The 16079-nt window shown below is 56.9% G+C and overlaps 6 protein-coding genes across 6 annotated transcripts; 2 read left to right on the forward strand and 4 right to left on the reverse strand.

The window, feature by feature from the left end:
- Positions 1-585: 585 nt before the first annotated feature.
- Positions 586-1104, forward strand: CHGG_02904 (uncharacterized protein; the record flags this gene model as incomplete). The annotated part of the gene is made up of 2 exons (XM_001229419.1): positions 586-665; positions 888-1104. 2 exons carry the CDS (start codon positions 586-588, stop codon positions 1102-1104), a joined length of 297 nt encoding a protein of 98 aa, XP_001229420.1.
- Positions 1105-2717: 1613 nt separating this feature from the next.
- On the reverse strand, positions 2718-4434 carry CHGG_02905 (uncharacterized protein; the record flags this gene model as incomplete). Its single annotated transcript, XM_001229420.1, has 2 exons — positions 2718-3992; positions 4150-4434. The coding sequence occupies 2 exons, from the start codon at positions 4432-4434 to the stop codon at positions 2718-2720; spliced, it is 1560 nt and encodes a 519-aa protein (XP_001229421.1).
- Positions 4435-5136: 702 nt separating this feature from the next.
- On the reverse strand, positions 5137-6696 carry CHGG_02906 (uncharacterized protein; the record flags this gene model as incomplete). Its single annotated transcript, XM_001229421.1, has 2 exons — positions 5137-6505; positions 6578-6696. The coding sequence occupies 2 exons, from the start codon at positions 6694-6696 to the stop codon at positions 5137-5139; spliced, it is 1488 nt and encodes a 495-aa protein (XP_001229422.1).
- A 977-nt stretch (positions 6697-7673) lies between these two features.
- On the forward strand, positions 7674-10048 carry CHGG_02907 (uncharacterized protein; the record flags this gene model as incomplete). The annotated part of the gene is made up of 2 exons (XM_001229422.1): positions 7674-7984; positions 8056-10048. 2 exons carry the CDS (start codon positions 7674-7676, stop codon positions 10046-10048), a joined length of 2304 nt encoding a protein of 767 aa, XP_001229423.1.
- Positions 10049-10628: 580 nt separating this feature from the next.
- On the reverse strand, positions 10629-12269 carry CHGG_02908 (uncharacterized protein; the record flags this gene model as incomplete). Its single annotated transcript, XM_001229423.1, has 3 exons — positions 10629-11202; positions 11265-11524; positions 11613-12269. 3 exons carry the CDS (start codon positions 12267-12269, stop codon positions 10629-10631), a joined length of 1491 nt encoding a protein of 496 aa, XP_001229424.1.
- Positions 12270-13802: 1533 nt separating this feature from the next.
- CHGG_02909 (uncharacterized protein) lies at positions 13803-15976 on the reverse strand (the record flags this gene model as incomplete). The annotated part of the gene is made up of 4 exons (XM_001229424.1): positions 13803-14118; positions 14358-14393; positions 14668-15151; positions 15547-15976. 4 exons carry the CDS (start codon positions 15974-15976, stop codon positions 13803-13805), a joined length of 1266 nt encoding a protein of 421 aa, XP_001229425.1.
- Positions 15977-16079: the final 103 nt, after the last annotated feature.

The following is a 16079-nucleotide window of genomic DNA, read 5'->3' on the forward strand; positions in this document are numbered from 1 at the left end:
CGTAGTTGAGCGAGTGAATATATCAGAGACACGAACGAAGGTCATAAACGCGGGGGCCACCAATGATATCAGAAAGGACAGAGACTCCCGCAGCGGCACGGTCCCTCGATGCGTATGCAGTAGGGTCGCAGACGAGAACGACCAAAGACTAGGACGGCGATGGGAGGAGAGCTGGGGGAGTATAAATGGGTGGTGGATGCCACATTACCGGGCCACCGTGGCCAACCACGTTGCGAAGGACGCTTCGATATTACCGTCCATCTGCTCGGTGCAAGTAACCTTGTCGCGCCAACGGGTCTCGAAGCCCTCTTTTTCTTCTGCAACCATCACTCTCCGCTCTTTTGTGGGACGGGCGTGGGATGTCAGAAAACAGCCAGTACTCGACAAGTATTCGTATGCAAGCAACCTCTCGCCAACTTGGCCGTAGGGTGACTCCATGGGCAAAGAGCGCAGCGGGTAACCTTTGCAAGCCTTCCGGCCGCGCCAATGAAGGAACGTGATCAACGCAAGGAACGCCCGCGCCGTGCCTGAGACTGCGGGTTGGTGGGGGACGGGTAACGCAAGCCCAATATAAAAGGGACCGGAATGGCCAGCAGAGTGACGGTAGCCTCGCATCCAGCTAGCATTCCGATATTGAGGAGACAGCGAGTGGTAGCAAGCGAAGGGTAGCAAGCGATGCAGGCCCCGATCTAATACGAGCAGATCGTTCGGAAGTGCTCAGGCCGCAAGCTGCTTCCAAAGTTGAGCTCGAAAGTAAGAAGGTCGAAACGAACGGAAAGGCGGGAGAGCCGGCAGGGCGCGCGCGCTGATCGGCCATGTCTGCATAGGAGTATGTACCTAACTCAGCCGACGGCGGGCTGACCAAAACGACTTGCCGCCTTCTGCAGAGACCAGGTTCATCGGGATGCGGTGGCCTTCGGCTGCAACCAAGGGTCGGATCAGAACCTATACTGCAACGATCAGCCGCATGTATTGGCGGCTGCTTTCCGGCAGATCTGGAGCGCTGGGGAGGATCTGATGTTAAAAGCTTGGTATTCCCGCAGAAAGGATGACGCGGCAGAATATCCTAAATTCGAAAAACGACGCCCCAAATCACGACTTTGAATTCCGGCTGAAATCGAATCGATAATCGCTGTGGAGCTGCGGAGCGAACGGGCTGCAGACCGAAGAAGCAAGAAGGGTTGCGAGAATGGCGTTGCAAGCTGAGAGGTGTGTTGTGTAAGTAAGTGGCTTGCAGAATGAGGGGAAAGAGGAAGGGTTGGTGTTGCGCATTGCAACCGAGTTCGGTCGAGACTCTCGAACACGACGAGTCGGAATAAAAAGTGCATATTTGACGCTTGGCAAAAACAAAAGCCAGGTACGGTCAACTCGTGATTGGGCGTTGTTGAGTGTTCTTGCCTTAACTTGGTCAAGAGCGCGGCTCTGAATGACAATGGCTGTCTATTTGGGAAGCTGCCCCTGAGTCGTTGCTCTTGCGATGGAAGTTGGGAAAGCAACACGGATATTCGTAGATGGGGCCTCAGCAATGTCCATCAGACCTTTCGTGGTTAGGACCCTACATGGGCCGACCTAGAACCTACCTTACCTGAGGAAGTTACGGGCGCCTTCCCCTTCCTCTCCTGCAACCTATCCGAGTATCCGGTCAGGTACGAGGTGCCTCTGCAGCCTGGTGGGACACATTCGCTTCCATTCTCTGCGTACAAGTGTTACTAAATCGAGGAGCCAATGCTGCATCAACCGTCTGCCGTGTCTGCAGAAGCAACATCAAGCATGCTTCTGTGCGATACTACCGGGGTTAATAATGGCCCAGTCACCCCGAGTCAGGTCGCTCATACCCCTAGGTAGGAAGCTCGCCATGCAGTGCAGCAGACCCGAACAACATGGAACCCAACCTACCTGCCGAGTCCCCGTCCACTCGGCAACTCCACGTCGACGGACCGTGACACGTCGGTCGAGCTGTCGTGGTAACGTGCCATGCAGGTGCCAGTCACGACTCACTTTAGCTTTTTCCTTCCCGCTTGTTGCCATTTGACGGCCTGCCTTTCTTGTTTGGTGACACCGACAACAGGATTCCAGGTTGCAGGCCGTAAGCGAACATACATGAGAAGAGCGTCCGGTGTGCGGATTGCGCAACACAAGCCAGCCAGCTGAACCCGGGGGTTGTGTTGTTGACGGATCAAAATGACGGGAGCATTCAACATCACTTTCCTCCCTCAACCCAACCCCACCGAGATATTTTTACCTGCTCGATAGCTTCCGTCTTGAGTCACGGTTTAGTCATCTTTTGGGTTTGTTCTCGTTTAAGATTCCCGTTTATAGTAACAGCCGCCGTTGCGCAAACAATGTGTTAATACACTCTACTCTTCTAAGCAAACTCACATATACGGAGACAAACAATAATACAGCTTCCCCACTCCATCCATAGTCCACCCCCAGGCCAGCCTCATGTACTTCATCCTCCGCCAGCCTCATGTACTTCATCCTCCGCCAGCCTCATACATACAAAACCATCCCTCATCAAAACCATTCCCCATTAGCCACGAACCACACCCACATACCATACCATACCATCCCATAACCCCCTCAATCAAGCCACCATCGCCCCCACCACCCCAGCAATCTCCCCAAACAGCACCCCCCTAAACACCGCCTCCCCCATCTCCTCCCCCCACTGCCCCGCCTTCTTCAGCGCCCCCTTCCACGCCTCACGCTGTCCCTCATTCCAGCTCCTCCCACCCCCTCGCCGGCCCATGCCGCTCCTCATCATGCCCCTCCACCCGCAGCACCCCCTCCTGCTCCTCCTCCGTAACATGGTGGTGCAACACCACCACCTTCTCCACCTCCTTCCCCCCACCACCACCAACAGCAGCCGCCGACGCAAGATCGTGATACTCGGCCAGCACGCCGCCGCCCACGGAAGGGGCTACGCCGTAGAAGCGGCCCGGCTGGTGCCAGGTGACGGGGGTGAAGGAGCGGGCGCCGATGACGGGTCGGGACGCGCCGCGTACTTCGAGGATGCCTTGCAGGAGGAGGGCGAGGAGGGCGAAGACGAGGGCGGAGCCGAGGAGGAGGTTCCGCGGGGAGGGGCGACGGGAGGCGAGGGCGAGGATGTAGCGCGGGGATTGTTTGGTGGTTGTGGTTGGTGTGGTGGGGAGGGGTTTGAGGGGGAGGGAGTGGATGATGCAGGTGTTGGCCATGGAGCCGATGGAGGCGAGTTTGAGGTGGGGGGTTGTGGTTGGGGATGGTTTGGAGGGCGGTGTGAAGGGGGAGAAGGCCAGGCCGGGAGATGGGGCCGAGGTGGACTTCCCTTGAGGGTGGTGATCGGGTAGAGGTTGGAGATGAGGTTGATGTCGCCGATAGATTGGTGGTCGAGCGTGTACAGCGTGATGGAGCTGTCCTGGCCCGGTCACGGCGATGGCGAATTGCGTGGTCGCCTGGCTTGAAGGTGGGTGGTGGCCGGCGGGGAGAGTTTCTGGACGGCCCTTGCCGGTCACGCGCGTGATGTCTCTTTGGAAGGTGGGCTGAGATAGCGAGCCGGGCTTTCCCTTCCTTTCTTCTTCCCTTGCCCAGGGTCGGGCCGGCTTGGGTAGACGGAAGCCCTGGAGCACTGCGCCGCCCGCCTTGGGCACGTTTGCGGCCGCCAGCACGAACGTCGGGGTAAGGAAGCGTATGGACCGGAATGATGCGCGGTCTTTGGCTCCGATCGCCTCCTCGATCGGCATCGTAAAGACCGAATGTGGGCCACTGGTGGTGGTCTTGCTAATGACCACAGTGTAGATGGTGTAATCATCGCAATATACCAACTGGTGCTCGTCCTCCGAGATCTGCATTATGTCCATATCCATAGCCTCCTTCGGAAGCTCCACCTTGCCTCTGAGCTTGGGTGTCGGGTTGTTGTTCGTCGCGGCAGGGATGTCAAAGATGGCGATCTGGGCGTCCTTTTGCGCGGCCGATAGTGCCTGTCGCGGCGGCGCCGACCCGGCCCGATATCCCTCAACAATCTCTGATACGCCTCATTTGTCTGTGGGTCGAAAAAGAAGGCGGACCTTGAAACCTTCGGCGATCTTAGGGTCAGGCCTTCGCCTTTGGAGGGTAGGATCGGCGGTAAACACCCTGAAAGTGTTCATTTTTCCCCTTCTTCAAATCGACTTCCGCCGAGTTTATCCCCGTGTAGAAAAGAAGCGAATTATTCCTGCGGGAGCCGACAGCGAGGGTGTTGACACTGTCCTCGTCGCGGCTGAGTTCGATCTCGGAGGCGATTTGCAGCGTGCCCTCGTGGGATGCATCCAGCACGGTGACCTTGTTCCCAACGCCACTCCGGGCAGCTCCGCCGCCGCCGCCCACTATGAGGCGATTCGCATCCTCGGGGTCGAAGTCGAGGGCGTATAAGGGGTACGAGAGTCGTAGCTCGGCTGAAGGTATGGCGGGTGCCATTGGATGCGGCGATTGGTTGAATTCGGGTGTGTTAGGAATGGCGCGCCGCAGTCGTGGGAGACTCGAGCAATTTGTTTGTGGTTGAAAAGGCGAGCCCGACGATTAAAGATGCCGTCCTCGAATAAGTCAATGCGACCGCGACAGAATGACGACGATGCCACGATGCCTCGTGGAGCTCTCTCTTCAGCTGTGGAGTTTTGCGTCTTCTCTGTCCTCAGAGAAACTATCCAATCAGTAATCGCGATCACTTGTGCCCGTCAGCTCTAGGCTCTTGGCGGAGAGGCTAGACCAGGAAGAGCTCCAAAGCTTCAACGCTGGAGACCCTGGATTCCGGGGGATGACGTCGGCGCCTTGGCGTTTCCGATCTACTCCGCCAGCGTTGACATGTACGATTGACAGCGGAGCAATGTGTTTGGAAGGCACCATCTAGCCAGAAGAAAACCGGACTCCGAAGGAAAGTAAGATCGTGTATAGAAAACTATAAAAGTGATAAATCTCCCAAAGCAAGTGAAAGAAAAGTAAATCGAGTAAACAAGCTTGCCTTCGGATAACTTTCGCTTCGTTCTCACAAATCGGGCACCCACACGTGGAGTCCGGCTTTCCAGCCCATGTGGTAGGAGGTGAGAGGTTAGCCTGAGATTATTCTTACAAAATTATTGAATGATTTCGAGTGAGCTAGGTTTTTACATTCGATTTGATCCATCAACCTTCCATGTTTACGTGGATCGCCTTGGTATTGCAGTACGGCGCCAACCCGGCTTCGCCCAGCTCTCTCCCGATCCCCGATTGCTTGACTCCACCGAATGGGATCCTAAAGTCGGAGTCGTTGCTGCTGTTGATCCAGACCATGCCCGCTTCGATCTCCCTGGCTACTCTGTGCGCCCGAACCAGGTCCCGAGTGAAAAGCGCGGATCCAAGACCGTACGTCGTGTCATTCGCCAGTTGTATGGCCTCTTCTTCGGTGTTGAACTTGACAATGGCCACGCAAGGCCCAAAGATCTCCTCCTGAAAAATCTTCATGCTGGGCTTAACATTGGTGAATACCGTGGGCGCGATGAAGAAACCTTTGCCTTTTTGCGGGGCCGGTTCGCCGCCCAGGGCAATAGTTGCGCCTTCTTCTTGTCCAGATTTGATGTAAGAGAGTACCCGGTCATATTGCGCCTTGGTCACCTGTGGCCCCTGAAAGGTTGTCTCCTCGAATGGGTCACCCACCACCGAGATCTCTTCCACCTTGGCTTTGAAGCGCTTGATGAACTCGTCGTAGACCTTCTCCTGGACCAGAATCCGAGACGTGGCGGTGCAGATCTGGCCTTGGTTGCTCATAATGCCGATGTGGGACCATTTGGCTGCGAGATCCAGGTCGGCATCCTCGAAAATAATGAGCGGCGACTTGCCGCCGGTCTCGAGGGTGATGTTTTTCATGCTGGCCGAGGCCATCTTCATGATCTCCTTGCCCGTCGCCGTGCTGCCGGTAAAAGCGATCTTGTCCACTTGGGGATGTTGCACGAGTGCCGAGCCGGCCTCCCGGCCGTGGCCATTGATGATGTTTACCACGCCGGGTGGGAAGCCGGCTTCCTTGATAAGCCGTGCCACGTACAGCATCGAGAGGGGGGTCTGTTCGGCGAGTTTGAGAACTACCGTATTTCCACAGCAAAGGGCCGGCCCCAGCTTCCACGCGGCCATGTCCAGCGGATAGTTCCATGGGATGATCTGGCCACAAACGCCCAGTGGCTCCTTGACCGTGTAAGCGAACTTGGCTGGGCCAACATCGATGACCTGACCGAAGTTCTTGTCGGCGTACCCCGCGTAGTATTTGAGAACGTTGACTATCTCAGGCAAGTTCTCGCTGAGAGCGACAGAATACGGCTTGCCGTTGTCAAGAGACTCGATGGTGGCCAGTGTCTCGGCGTGCTGCGCCATTAGGTCAGCGAGCCTTGTCATCAGCGCGCCTCGGTCAGTCCCCGAAAGAGATTTCCACGAAGGATCCTTGAAGGCCTTGCGGGCGGCAGCCACCGCCTTGTCAACATCATCAGACGTCGCAGCAAAGACGGAGCAGATCTCCTCCTCCGTTCTGGGGGTTATAGTTAGCCACGAACCCACGAACCCCGGGCTTGATTATTGGGAGGGCACGAGAGGTACGAACGTGGGGTTAACCGAGGTGATCGTCTGCCCGTTGCTACTTTTAACAAACTCATTGTTGATGAAGAGGCCCAGTGGCTGGGACCACTTCTTGCCGTTCGGCGCTGAGAGGTCGACTTCCATGGTCCTTGAGTTGGTTTGTTGTCGGGCTTGTGGGGTGAAGGAGAAGCTGCGCAACGCGCCGGCAATGATGAATCTGCTTGACTGGTTTCTGCGAGTGGGATTGAACCACACCGAAGCACACGGGATTCGCGGCAAGCGGGTGGCCATTCTGTCTGCATTTATACCAGCAGTTTGCCTCGACCCCTCCTGCGGATATATGCGGATAACTGATAGGCGGTTGCACAAGGGCGGGGGACTGCCACGCTGCTTCCACCCAACTTCGGGAAGGAAGGGATCAAATCGCGAACCCAAACCGCCAAGTGCGATTGATGGAGTTACTTTCCGGTACAGGTTCCTCTCTTCTCTCTTCTTGTTTTACTTGATAACGGTACCCACGTTTTGGGAGCAACCAAACCAACACCGGAAACTTCCAGTACATTGATGTATCATTTGGGCCTCAACTTTTATCTCCGGGAAAGAGCTTGCCTCTCGGGTTGTCCTCAGGTGTAAAGCGAAGAGTGACGATGCCTGCAGATGCGCATGCAAGGTATCACCAGGGGCAGTGTGTAACCAATCAAAGTGGGCATCTCTCCTCGGCGTCCTTGGCATTTCATCGCTGCTGCGAACGGCTCCGGAAATAACAACCAATCTTCTAGGATTCCATCTTCATCCAAGTTCATGGAATGGAACAATATAACGTTCTGTCATAGACCAGCCCGATGTGATGGGATCATCACAAACATCAGCCCTTCCAACCTAATTATATCTTCCCAAAGTCTTAGTTCAATGTCAGAAGCTCGGAAGCTCCCTTTCACATCAATTTGCGGCACGTGCCTGGTCCCGTCTCTGCCCCCAAGGAGGCCCCGGGGATCTGTGCCTGTGACATAATTGAACAGCTGTGTCAGCCAACCGTCGTCAACCTTGGCCAACCTTCGGCCCATCCGGCCCACGCGATACACTTTCATCTTTCTCGAACATGCGACACCAAGTCTACCATCATGATTGAAATAGCGACATCACCGTCGCCCGTACCCTCCCTCGTCTTTGCGCTGATCGCGCTGCTTTGCATTTCCGTCGTCGCCCTCCTCATCCTCCGATACTACCTCCCGCTGCGAACCACCCCCGCCTACCTCCTCGTACCCGTCTTCTTTGCGCTATGGCTTCCCGCGAGCATGGTCCTGCTGGTGCCAATAGACCTGGCTTCCAGCGCCATGGTTGATGACATTGATGCTAGGGGCATATGGTTGAATTCGAGAACCCTCAGGGTGTCGTGGAGGGTAACGTACTGGCTTACCTTTGCCTTGACTTGGTACGTACCGTTGTCTACCTCTCCGGCGCACGAATTAGGTTCCCTAACTCACTCGTCTTGTTGTTGTGTAGGTTCATCCTCCCCATTCTTGGCGAATACTCAGACTCTGGATACCGAGAACCAAAGGGAAAGATACTCGACTCCCTCCGTGCGAATGCCCAATACTACGCCATGGTCTTCGGGTCTGGAGCCGTCGGGCTCATTTACGTTCTGATATCCTACGGCGGGTTTTCCGAATCACTCAAGAGCACTGTCATGGCTCTTGCATACTGCTGGGGGTTGATTCTGGCTATCTACCTTATGGGCCACGGCCTCGTCTCCATACCCCGACGGTTGTTCCGCAACGCCAATGTTAGCGGCAGGTTGCGTCGGATCCAGATCCAGGCACCCAGGGTCTACGAGCGGATGGACGATGCCGAGATGGATTTGGAGGACCTTGAGTTGCAAGTGGCTGAACTTGGTCGCCGCAAGGGCGGTAGTGCCAGCTTCTTCCAGGATTGGATCGAGGAGTTGATCGACATGACGAACCTGCCGGAGTCGCAGCCCGGCCGAGTGGCCGCTGTCCGGGGCTCCGGGAATCAGAGTCCGCTTCCGAACGTTATCACCAAGAAGTACCTCGCTGAGCTTACCAGGCGGCTCGTGAGGGCGAGGCACGCTCGCTCAAGATACGTCAGCGAATGGAACCGATTGCTGCAAGACGCTGTCAAGACGCAAGCAATTCTGGACTCGGCAGCCTCCAAGAAGTTGGATTTCGGCAAGGCCTCTCCCAGCGCAGGCTTTTGGGACAGACACACCATATTCACGCCCTACACGCGCTTCTTCTTCCACTACCACTTCGTCCCGTATTTCCAGACCGTGTTGGCCGCCGTCCTTTCTCTGGCCTCCGTCTGCATTGTCTGGTCCGAACTCGTCAAGGGCCTCTTCCCGCAGCTCTCGGTCATTCGTTATAGCGTCATCCACCACCAAGTCGCCTCTAAAGGCCAAGTCGGCTTCGCTGGTCAGGCAGTCGCCGCGATATGGATGCTCTACATGTGCGCTGCCGCCCTCATCTCCATCACCGAGGTCAAGGTCTGGCGTGGACGCGCCCTCGTGCGCCGCAACACCGCCCAGGAATCCGCCTTTTGGTACGCCAGCCAGGTCGCCCGCCTCAGCGTGCCCCTGACCTACAACTTCATGACCTTCCTCGGCAGCATCTACCGCGACACCGTCTTCTACGACTTCCTCGGCCAGCTCATCAACCTCACCCCGCTCGGCACCTGGTTCGACTACCTCTTCCCCGCCTTCATCCTCCTCCCCGTATGCGCCACCCTATTCGGTCTCTACGGCCGAGTCAAGCGCGTCGTCGGTTTCGGCGTCGACGTCCTCGATGACGAGGACGAAGACGACGACGGCAACGCCACCGGCCGCGGAGCTGCCTGGAGCAACCGCTCCTGGCGCGAAGGCCGCGACCTCATCGAGCGTGAGCTCAACGGCACCTCGGCCGCCATCCGCGCCCGTCGCAGCGACGCCCTCACCGGTACCGGCACCGCCAGCGCTGGCACCCGCGGGCGTCCCGCCCCCATCCTCTCCATCCCGCGCGCCGGCCGCCGCGACGGCACCAGCCCCACCGCCCCCGGCGGCGGACCAACCACACCCTTCGGCACATCCCCCAACGCGGGTGGCTACACCGATACCGGCCCATCGTACGGCCGACCGCAGGCGAATACCTCGGCGAGGCGGGTCGGCCGCGCGCCGACGGTACGGGGCGGGACTGCCGCTGCTGCTGCTGCCGCGGAGGATGAGGATGAGAATTTCTTTGAGGCGTTTGGGCACCGCGTCAAGAACACGATTGATACGCTGGACACGCCCAGGTGGTTGCAGGATTTTGGGCAGGGGATCAAGAAGCCGAAGTGGATGGGCGGGGATGATGATGAGGGTGGTGCGGGGAGGGGCGGGAGGGGAGGGGGGTGGTTTGGTGGTGGTGGTAACGGTGGGGGAAGGGAGGATAAGATTGTAGGGTGTGTCATATTTGGGGCTTTGGGCTTTGGTTTTGGGCTTTGGCTTTGGTGTTTTTCTTTTGGGTAGGTAGCGTGCATATCCCGTCCATCCGGTTTGATGGGTTGGTTGAATTTGGATTGGGGCTGCTGGTCTCTTGGGAGGGGGGCATTGTTTGGCGTCTGCTAGACCGAGATAGATTCTTCCTGATTGGAGAGTGTCAGCTCAGTTCATGGCTAGGTGGTTTATGTAGAATTATTGTCGGTAATACAGCCTTTGGTTTCAGATATCGCTGGCTTTTCATTGGGAAGAGGCAAGTGCGCCATCCGGCTTCATTTCATCCCAGTTTAGGTGGGATAAGGTATGGGAATGTGTATTGGGAGGGCATCACGCAACGAAACCACCTCGCACGATACTTCATAGAACGTATTGATAAAGGGTTTGGGCCACTCGTTATCAATTGATTCCGCCCACATAACCATCTACTTCGTCTCGTTTCCCCGGGTATCTCTATTAAAGAAAAGGAAACCGTGAACCCATGAAACGCCTGGTCTACAGCCTAGTCTGCTGTCTCATTACCCCGTATACCCCATCCATCGATATGCACCTGAATACCATTTCCATTCCAACCCTCTAGCAGCTGCAAAGTGCAATCCTCGTGCACAACACTTCAAATGAGAATATCAACCTCCACCACCCCGCCCGAACGCCTGGCATTGTAGATGATCAAGACAGCATTCTCCCACTCCTCTTCGCTCGTCACTGCCCTCCTGCCAAAGGGAGTGTGAATTATGTAAACGGGGTCCTGCCCAGTGGCTTCGAAGGCAGCCTTGAGACTGGAGAAGGCACCGCGCGAAATCATGTAGTCGGTGTGCCGATACGTGCTGGTCGGCGCAAGGTCGGCACCGTCGTTCTTGTCCTTGACGTAGATGTGGTACTTTAGCCGGGCGTTGGCGGGGACCTCGACGTCGTAGTGGACTTGGTTAATGCCAAGCACCGCCTCGCTGTGCTTGCGCTTCTTGCCGGCACTCGCATCCTTGGCGATGACCTCGAAGAAGGACTGACTCGCCGGCACGGGCGATGGGCTTTGAGAGAAATCGGCAGGTGGAGCCGACGGGGCTGGTGACGGTGGTGGTGACGGGTTTGCCTCCCGGAGCCGAGATTGCGCGCGCATGATGCCTTGGTACACCTGCTTCCGGTTGGTGTAAACGCGGTAGAGGATCGTGACGAAGCCGGCTAAAAGACTAGATGAGTTTGTTAGTATTTTCCTCGAGACGGTATTTCTGAAGAGGGTGAGTGTCCTTACATCGACGAGTCCCTGGGCCAGAGATATTTCCGGGATGCAGCGGTCTCGTGGTCTTCACCAAACCAAGTGCGGCCCCATTCCTGGGAAATTAGCATATAGAATGCCATCCTGACCAGAATCCTTTTGGTTTCGGTGGAGCGAGAGGCGGGCTGTGCGACGAGGGCCGAGAGAGGGGGCTCTTTTAGGAGCTTCTTCATATCCGCCATAAGGCGCTTACCCTCAGCGGCATTCAGCTCGAGGTAGCCATAAAGCACCTCCACCTTGGTTTGGCGGTCTAGCACTAGTTAGCTATTGTCCGACAAAAATAGGAGATCAGTTTGGGGGTTTACTCAGTGTGATGTAGTACACCAGTTCCTCGGCATGTTTGAGGTTGAGGTCGATGCGCCGCGGCAGGCGAATGAACGCGTTCGTGTTGCTATTTGCGTAGCGAAAGCCCGGTATTTGCGTGGTGAGGATTTGGAATTCCTCTTGAATGGGATCGCTTTCTTGGTCTTCTGTTTGAGCATTAACAGGCTGTTCGCCGCTTGCGTCGGCCTCCCAGAGGCCCGATAGTTCGGCTTCTAAGGCCGCATCGTCAAGTTCCTCGAGCGATGGTGCGGCGGGTCCAGAGCCAGAAGCAGAAGCAGAGACTTGTGTACTAACCACGAGGTCACCTGAAGTGTGTCCATGCTGGTGCAATAAAGAGGCAGCCAGAGGATCAGGGACTGCGGGGAGCGAGAGCTGGGGCAGCGAAAGGGCGGGGCGTTGAGCCGACCGGGTCGGCGGTTGGTCGGCGGCGGAGTCGAGCTGCGCAGGAGGGTTAGCCGCCTCATGGGGGCGCTGTTGCGACGAAGGCAATTCTGGCTCACAGTCGGGCCCCGGTGTTGATGGCTCAACTTCGGCGGCGGGTTCCGTAAAGAGGGAACCCAGCTCGCCATCCTGGTCGCCGCCACCAAAAAGCGAGTCCACGTCATCGTCCCCTTGCAAGTATTGCGCGAAGAGTTCCAGACCAGCTGATTCCTCCATGATGATAAAACTGTGTGCCGCCTGCGATGTTGCGCCTTGGGGTAAATGGAAGGTGGAGGGGAGGCAGTTGGGTGAGTGGGAAGGATTGAGGACGGATTTAACTCGCAGATTTCAACTGGCTGCGCCGCCACGAAGGTCGGATAAACCCTAACCCTATCGCTCGGCGACGACTCGCCATTCACACATGCAAAACTCAACCCAGGGAAAGAACCATTGAGAGCATTTGAATAATGGAAACAATTGGAATGATGGGGGGTTTAGGCAAGATGACGGGAATTTTCCAGAGACTCGCACGATCTACATCGCAAAATTGAATTTCAAAAATCATTCCAAGGCAGCACCCAACAACAAACAATACGATACAATGCAACCAGGTTGAGGCCATTGTGAATAGGTCAGCCGATTAATATGAGTATTATTCAATCCTTTTCAAAGCAGCTACAGAATGGCAAACCCGGCCTTTGCCCTTCTGCTCTGCGCCATAGGAAGGTGGATGGATTATGAGGATGTTCAGTGGCCCCAGGTCCATTGCTTCCACCCCGCACCGCGACCCTCCCGACTCCCGACGGACACGCTGACGAGATGGAAGGACTGGTTTGAAATTGGACTACTTTCCCAGTGCCAGTACCGGAATTTCTGAGATGAGCCTGGCAATTTTCTTATCAGGTGAGTCGGCATCTGCCGTGTAATGAGTTCTGCTGCTTCCTCCCTCTCTCGTCTCGAATATTCTTCGTGCGTGGAAGAGAGCCCACAGCTACTTACTTTGGCCCGAATACCCTCAGAAGCAAACCCAGCTGCTAGATGCCCGCTGTATTCGAACCCCCACAATGACAGCAGAATCATGGATGAAGTTCGGTACCTGGGTTACACTCGGGTCCTTGGCCACTCGCTAGGATCCCAGTCCAATATTGGGCCGCTGACCAAAATTAGGATTGTCAAGGACCCTCTCTTCCCGAGCGTTTGTAGTCATGTGTTTTTCTTGACGAGCCTCCCCGGGGTCCCCGGTTGCGATACATTATCAGAAATGTCGATTTTATCAACGGCCTTCACTTAAACTTTCCGTCTCTGTCCACTCACTGGAGTGGCAATGCCGCTTCACCAATACATGACAGATAAGAGATATGATTTGCTAGCAAGAAGCCTCAGACTCGTTTACCTTGGCTGGACAATCAATCACCCGGGGTGGCACACACGAGTTTCCTCGTTGGCCAGTCCCTCACCGCTCGCTTCGCTCGTTGGCCGTCATCGTCACCAACTGGCGGTGCCCCTCGCTTTACGCTGGCCGGGCCTCGGCCATGGTCCGACGACCTTCCCCTCCAAGCAAATCCCGCCGAAGTTCCCGTGCTCTTCTTCTGCCACTCGGAATCTGAGCCGGGCCTCATGAAAACGGAAAATGGCAGGCAGCCTGCCCCTTGGCTGCTTTCGCTCGTCACTCGCGGTGGGTCTGCCATGGTCCAGACTGATTATATTCCACAAAGTTCCGTTCCTACAGGGGCATCACAGGGCTCCAGTGGTTTGAGGGTGCAAGAAACATCACAGTGCTTCGCACCCCACGGCGGCCCTGCTGACGTGCCAGTGGTTGAAGAAGGAGCCACTTGGAGTCATCATGAGATCACCGCGATCATCACGTATCATGACCGGCGGAGCCAAATCCAGTCCTGGCGAACCAAAACAGTGCTCCTTGTGCTGCTCATCACACGCGACTCCCGTTCCGCGGTTCTCGAAGCGCCCAGCTCTTTCGACACCGCGTCTGGGCCAACGCCTCCTCGACCTCTTGCCTGAGAGGGGGAAAGGGCCCAGGGACCGACCCATGAGTGGCCAAAAATCGGACCTCTCCACGAGAGATCCTCTCCATCATGATGTTAACGTCCAGTCAGTGTTCGTAATGCTTACCGCACTCGTCACTGCGATGGGCGGGGACCCCCAACCGCTGTTCACGTACGCACTCCCAACTCCCCCAGGTTCCATGATGAAAGAGAGAGTACACTGGGGATCAGCGCATCATCGAGTCGTCGTTCTCCGCATCAACGGAGGGGGGTAGGGGTGTTGGGACATGTGAGCCTCCCTCTGACCCGGCCCAAAACGCACCTGGGTGGTTCACGCTTCTCAAAGAACAGGATAGTGCTGATACGCGGGGGCAGGGTTGTCTATGTACATGCTGTGTACTCCAAGGCCGACTCAACGCAGACCGTTGAGCTAAACCAGGAGCAGAAAGCATCCACACCACCCCGATGCCATCCCGATGCCAGCACCAGGTCTAACCAACCTCTCAGCCCCTCTACTCTAGTCTAGGCTCCATCTCAAGTCTATGGCCACATAATTGAGAGTCCACCACCGTCTCTCCTCTTAGCCATTGTGACCAGCCACCGACCAGTCCGCTGATGACTCCCTCACCTACAGCCTAAACGCGAACCTCTTCGCCCCCTCGGCGCCGACCGCCACCCGGAACACAGCCCCACCCAGCCGCTTACTCTCCCCCTCCCCCTCGTCGTCGGCCGCCGTAGTGATGACCAGCTCCCCGCCACCAACCAGCTCGCAGCAAGTCGCGTTGCGCGTGGGGATGTTGACCTGGCCAATCAGCTCGCCCGCGGGCGAGATCTGGAGCACGCGCGACTCGCCGTACACGGCGTGCCACAGGTTGCCGGTGGTGTCGACGCGGAAGCCGTCGGGCTCGCCGGGCCCGTCGTGGCGGTAAAAGACACGCTCGTTGGACAGGCTGCCTCCCGCGGCCGCGTCGTAGTCCCATGCCAGCACCTCGCGGGCGGTCGAGTGCGTAAAGTACATGGTGCGGCCGTCGGGCGAGAAGCCGATTGAGTTGGGGATGGTGAGCCCGGCGCGGAAGCGCGTTGCCGGGGTGCCGAGGGCGAAGCAGTAGAGGGACCCTTTTTTGCAGGGTTAACTACCTAATTGGAGCCAAAGAGAGAGGCTGGAAGCTGGAAAGAGGGGAGGGAGGGGGGCGTGCGTGGTCGAATGGAAAATGATTGGTGTAAGGGTTCGGGATGTTTATTTCGAATGAGAGTTGCAGTGGAAGTACGTCAGGCCACATGGCATGTAGGTATGTATGCATGACCGAGGCGGCTCGACGTGGTGGTTTGCGGACGAGGGCGACGGCAAGAAGTTGCCGGTGAGAGGGAGACAGGTGTGTGATGTGGCCGTCACCGTTACTCTCGTCTCGTTCGGTGGTCTGGCAGCTCGCCACGTGGATGGTGGCAGGTATGATTACTGCCCCGACGGCCGCAAACAATAACAACAAGAGCAAAAGAAAACGCAGACTCACCCTCGGGTTGGAAAGCGCCCAGTCCGAAATCCGTCATGGTGCCGAGCCAGAACCGGCCGTTCGGATCCACCACGCCATCGTTGCTGCGGATTCGCTCCCCCTTTTCCTCCCCAAACTTGCTCACGTACTCGTACCTCCCCGTCTTCCTATCCAGCACCGCCAGGCCCTGCTTCGCCCCGACCACGACCGTCTCCTGCGGGTCCCGGCCCTCGATGTCGGCCGTGACTGTGACGGACTCTTCGAATTGGAGCGTCTTGAGCGACGAGGGGCCTTCGGTGAGCGAAACGGAGTGGAGCTGCTTCTTCTTGATGTCGACGAAGCGGAGCGTGTTGGTGGCTGGCTCGTGGTAGGGCCCTTCACCCAGCGAGCAGTGCGTTTCCAGGTACGGCTCGCTCACGTGCCATTGCTGGATGTTCTGGCTGTTTGCCATTGTTGTTGTTGTTGCTGTTGTCGTGGCTTCGGCGTGAGAGAGGGAGTCAGTCGGCCGGAGGTGGTTGTTCTGGGTCACGGTGTAGCTACCTAGTGAGTGGGTG

Source organism: Chaetomium globosum, genomic scaffold (genome assembly GCF_000143365.1).
Source record: "Chaetomium globosum CBS 148.51 scaffold_2 genomic scaffold, whole genome shotgun sequence".
NCBI classification, from domain to species: Eukaryota; Fungi; Ascomycota; class Sordariomycetes; order Sordariales; family Chaetomiaceae; genus Chaetomium; species Chaetomium globosum.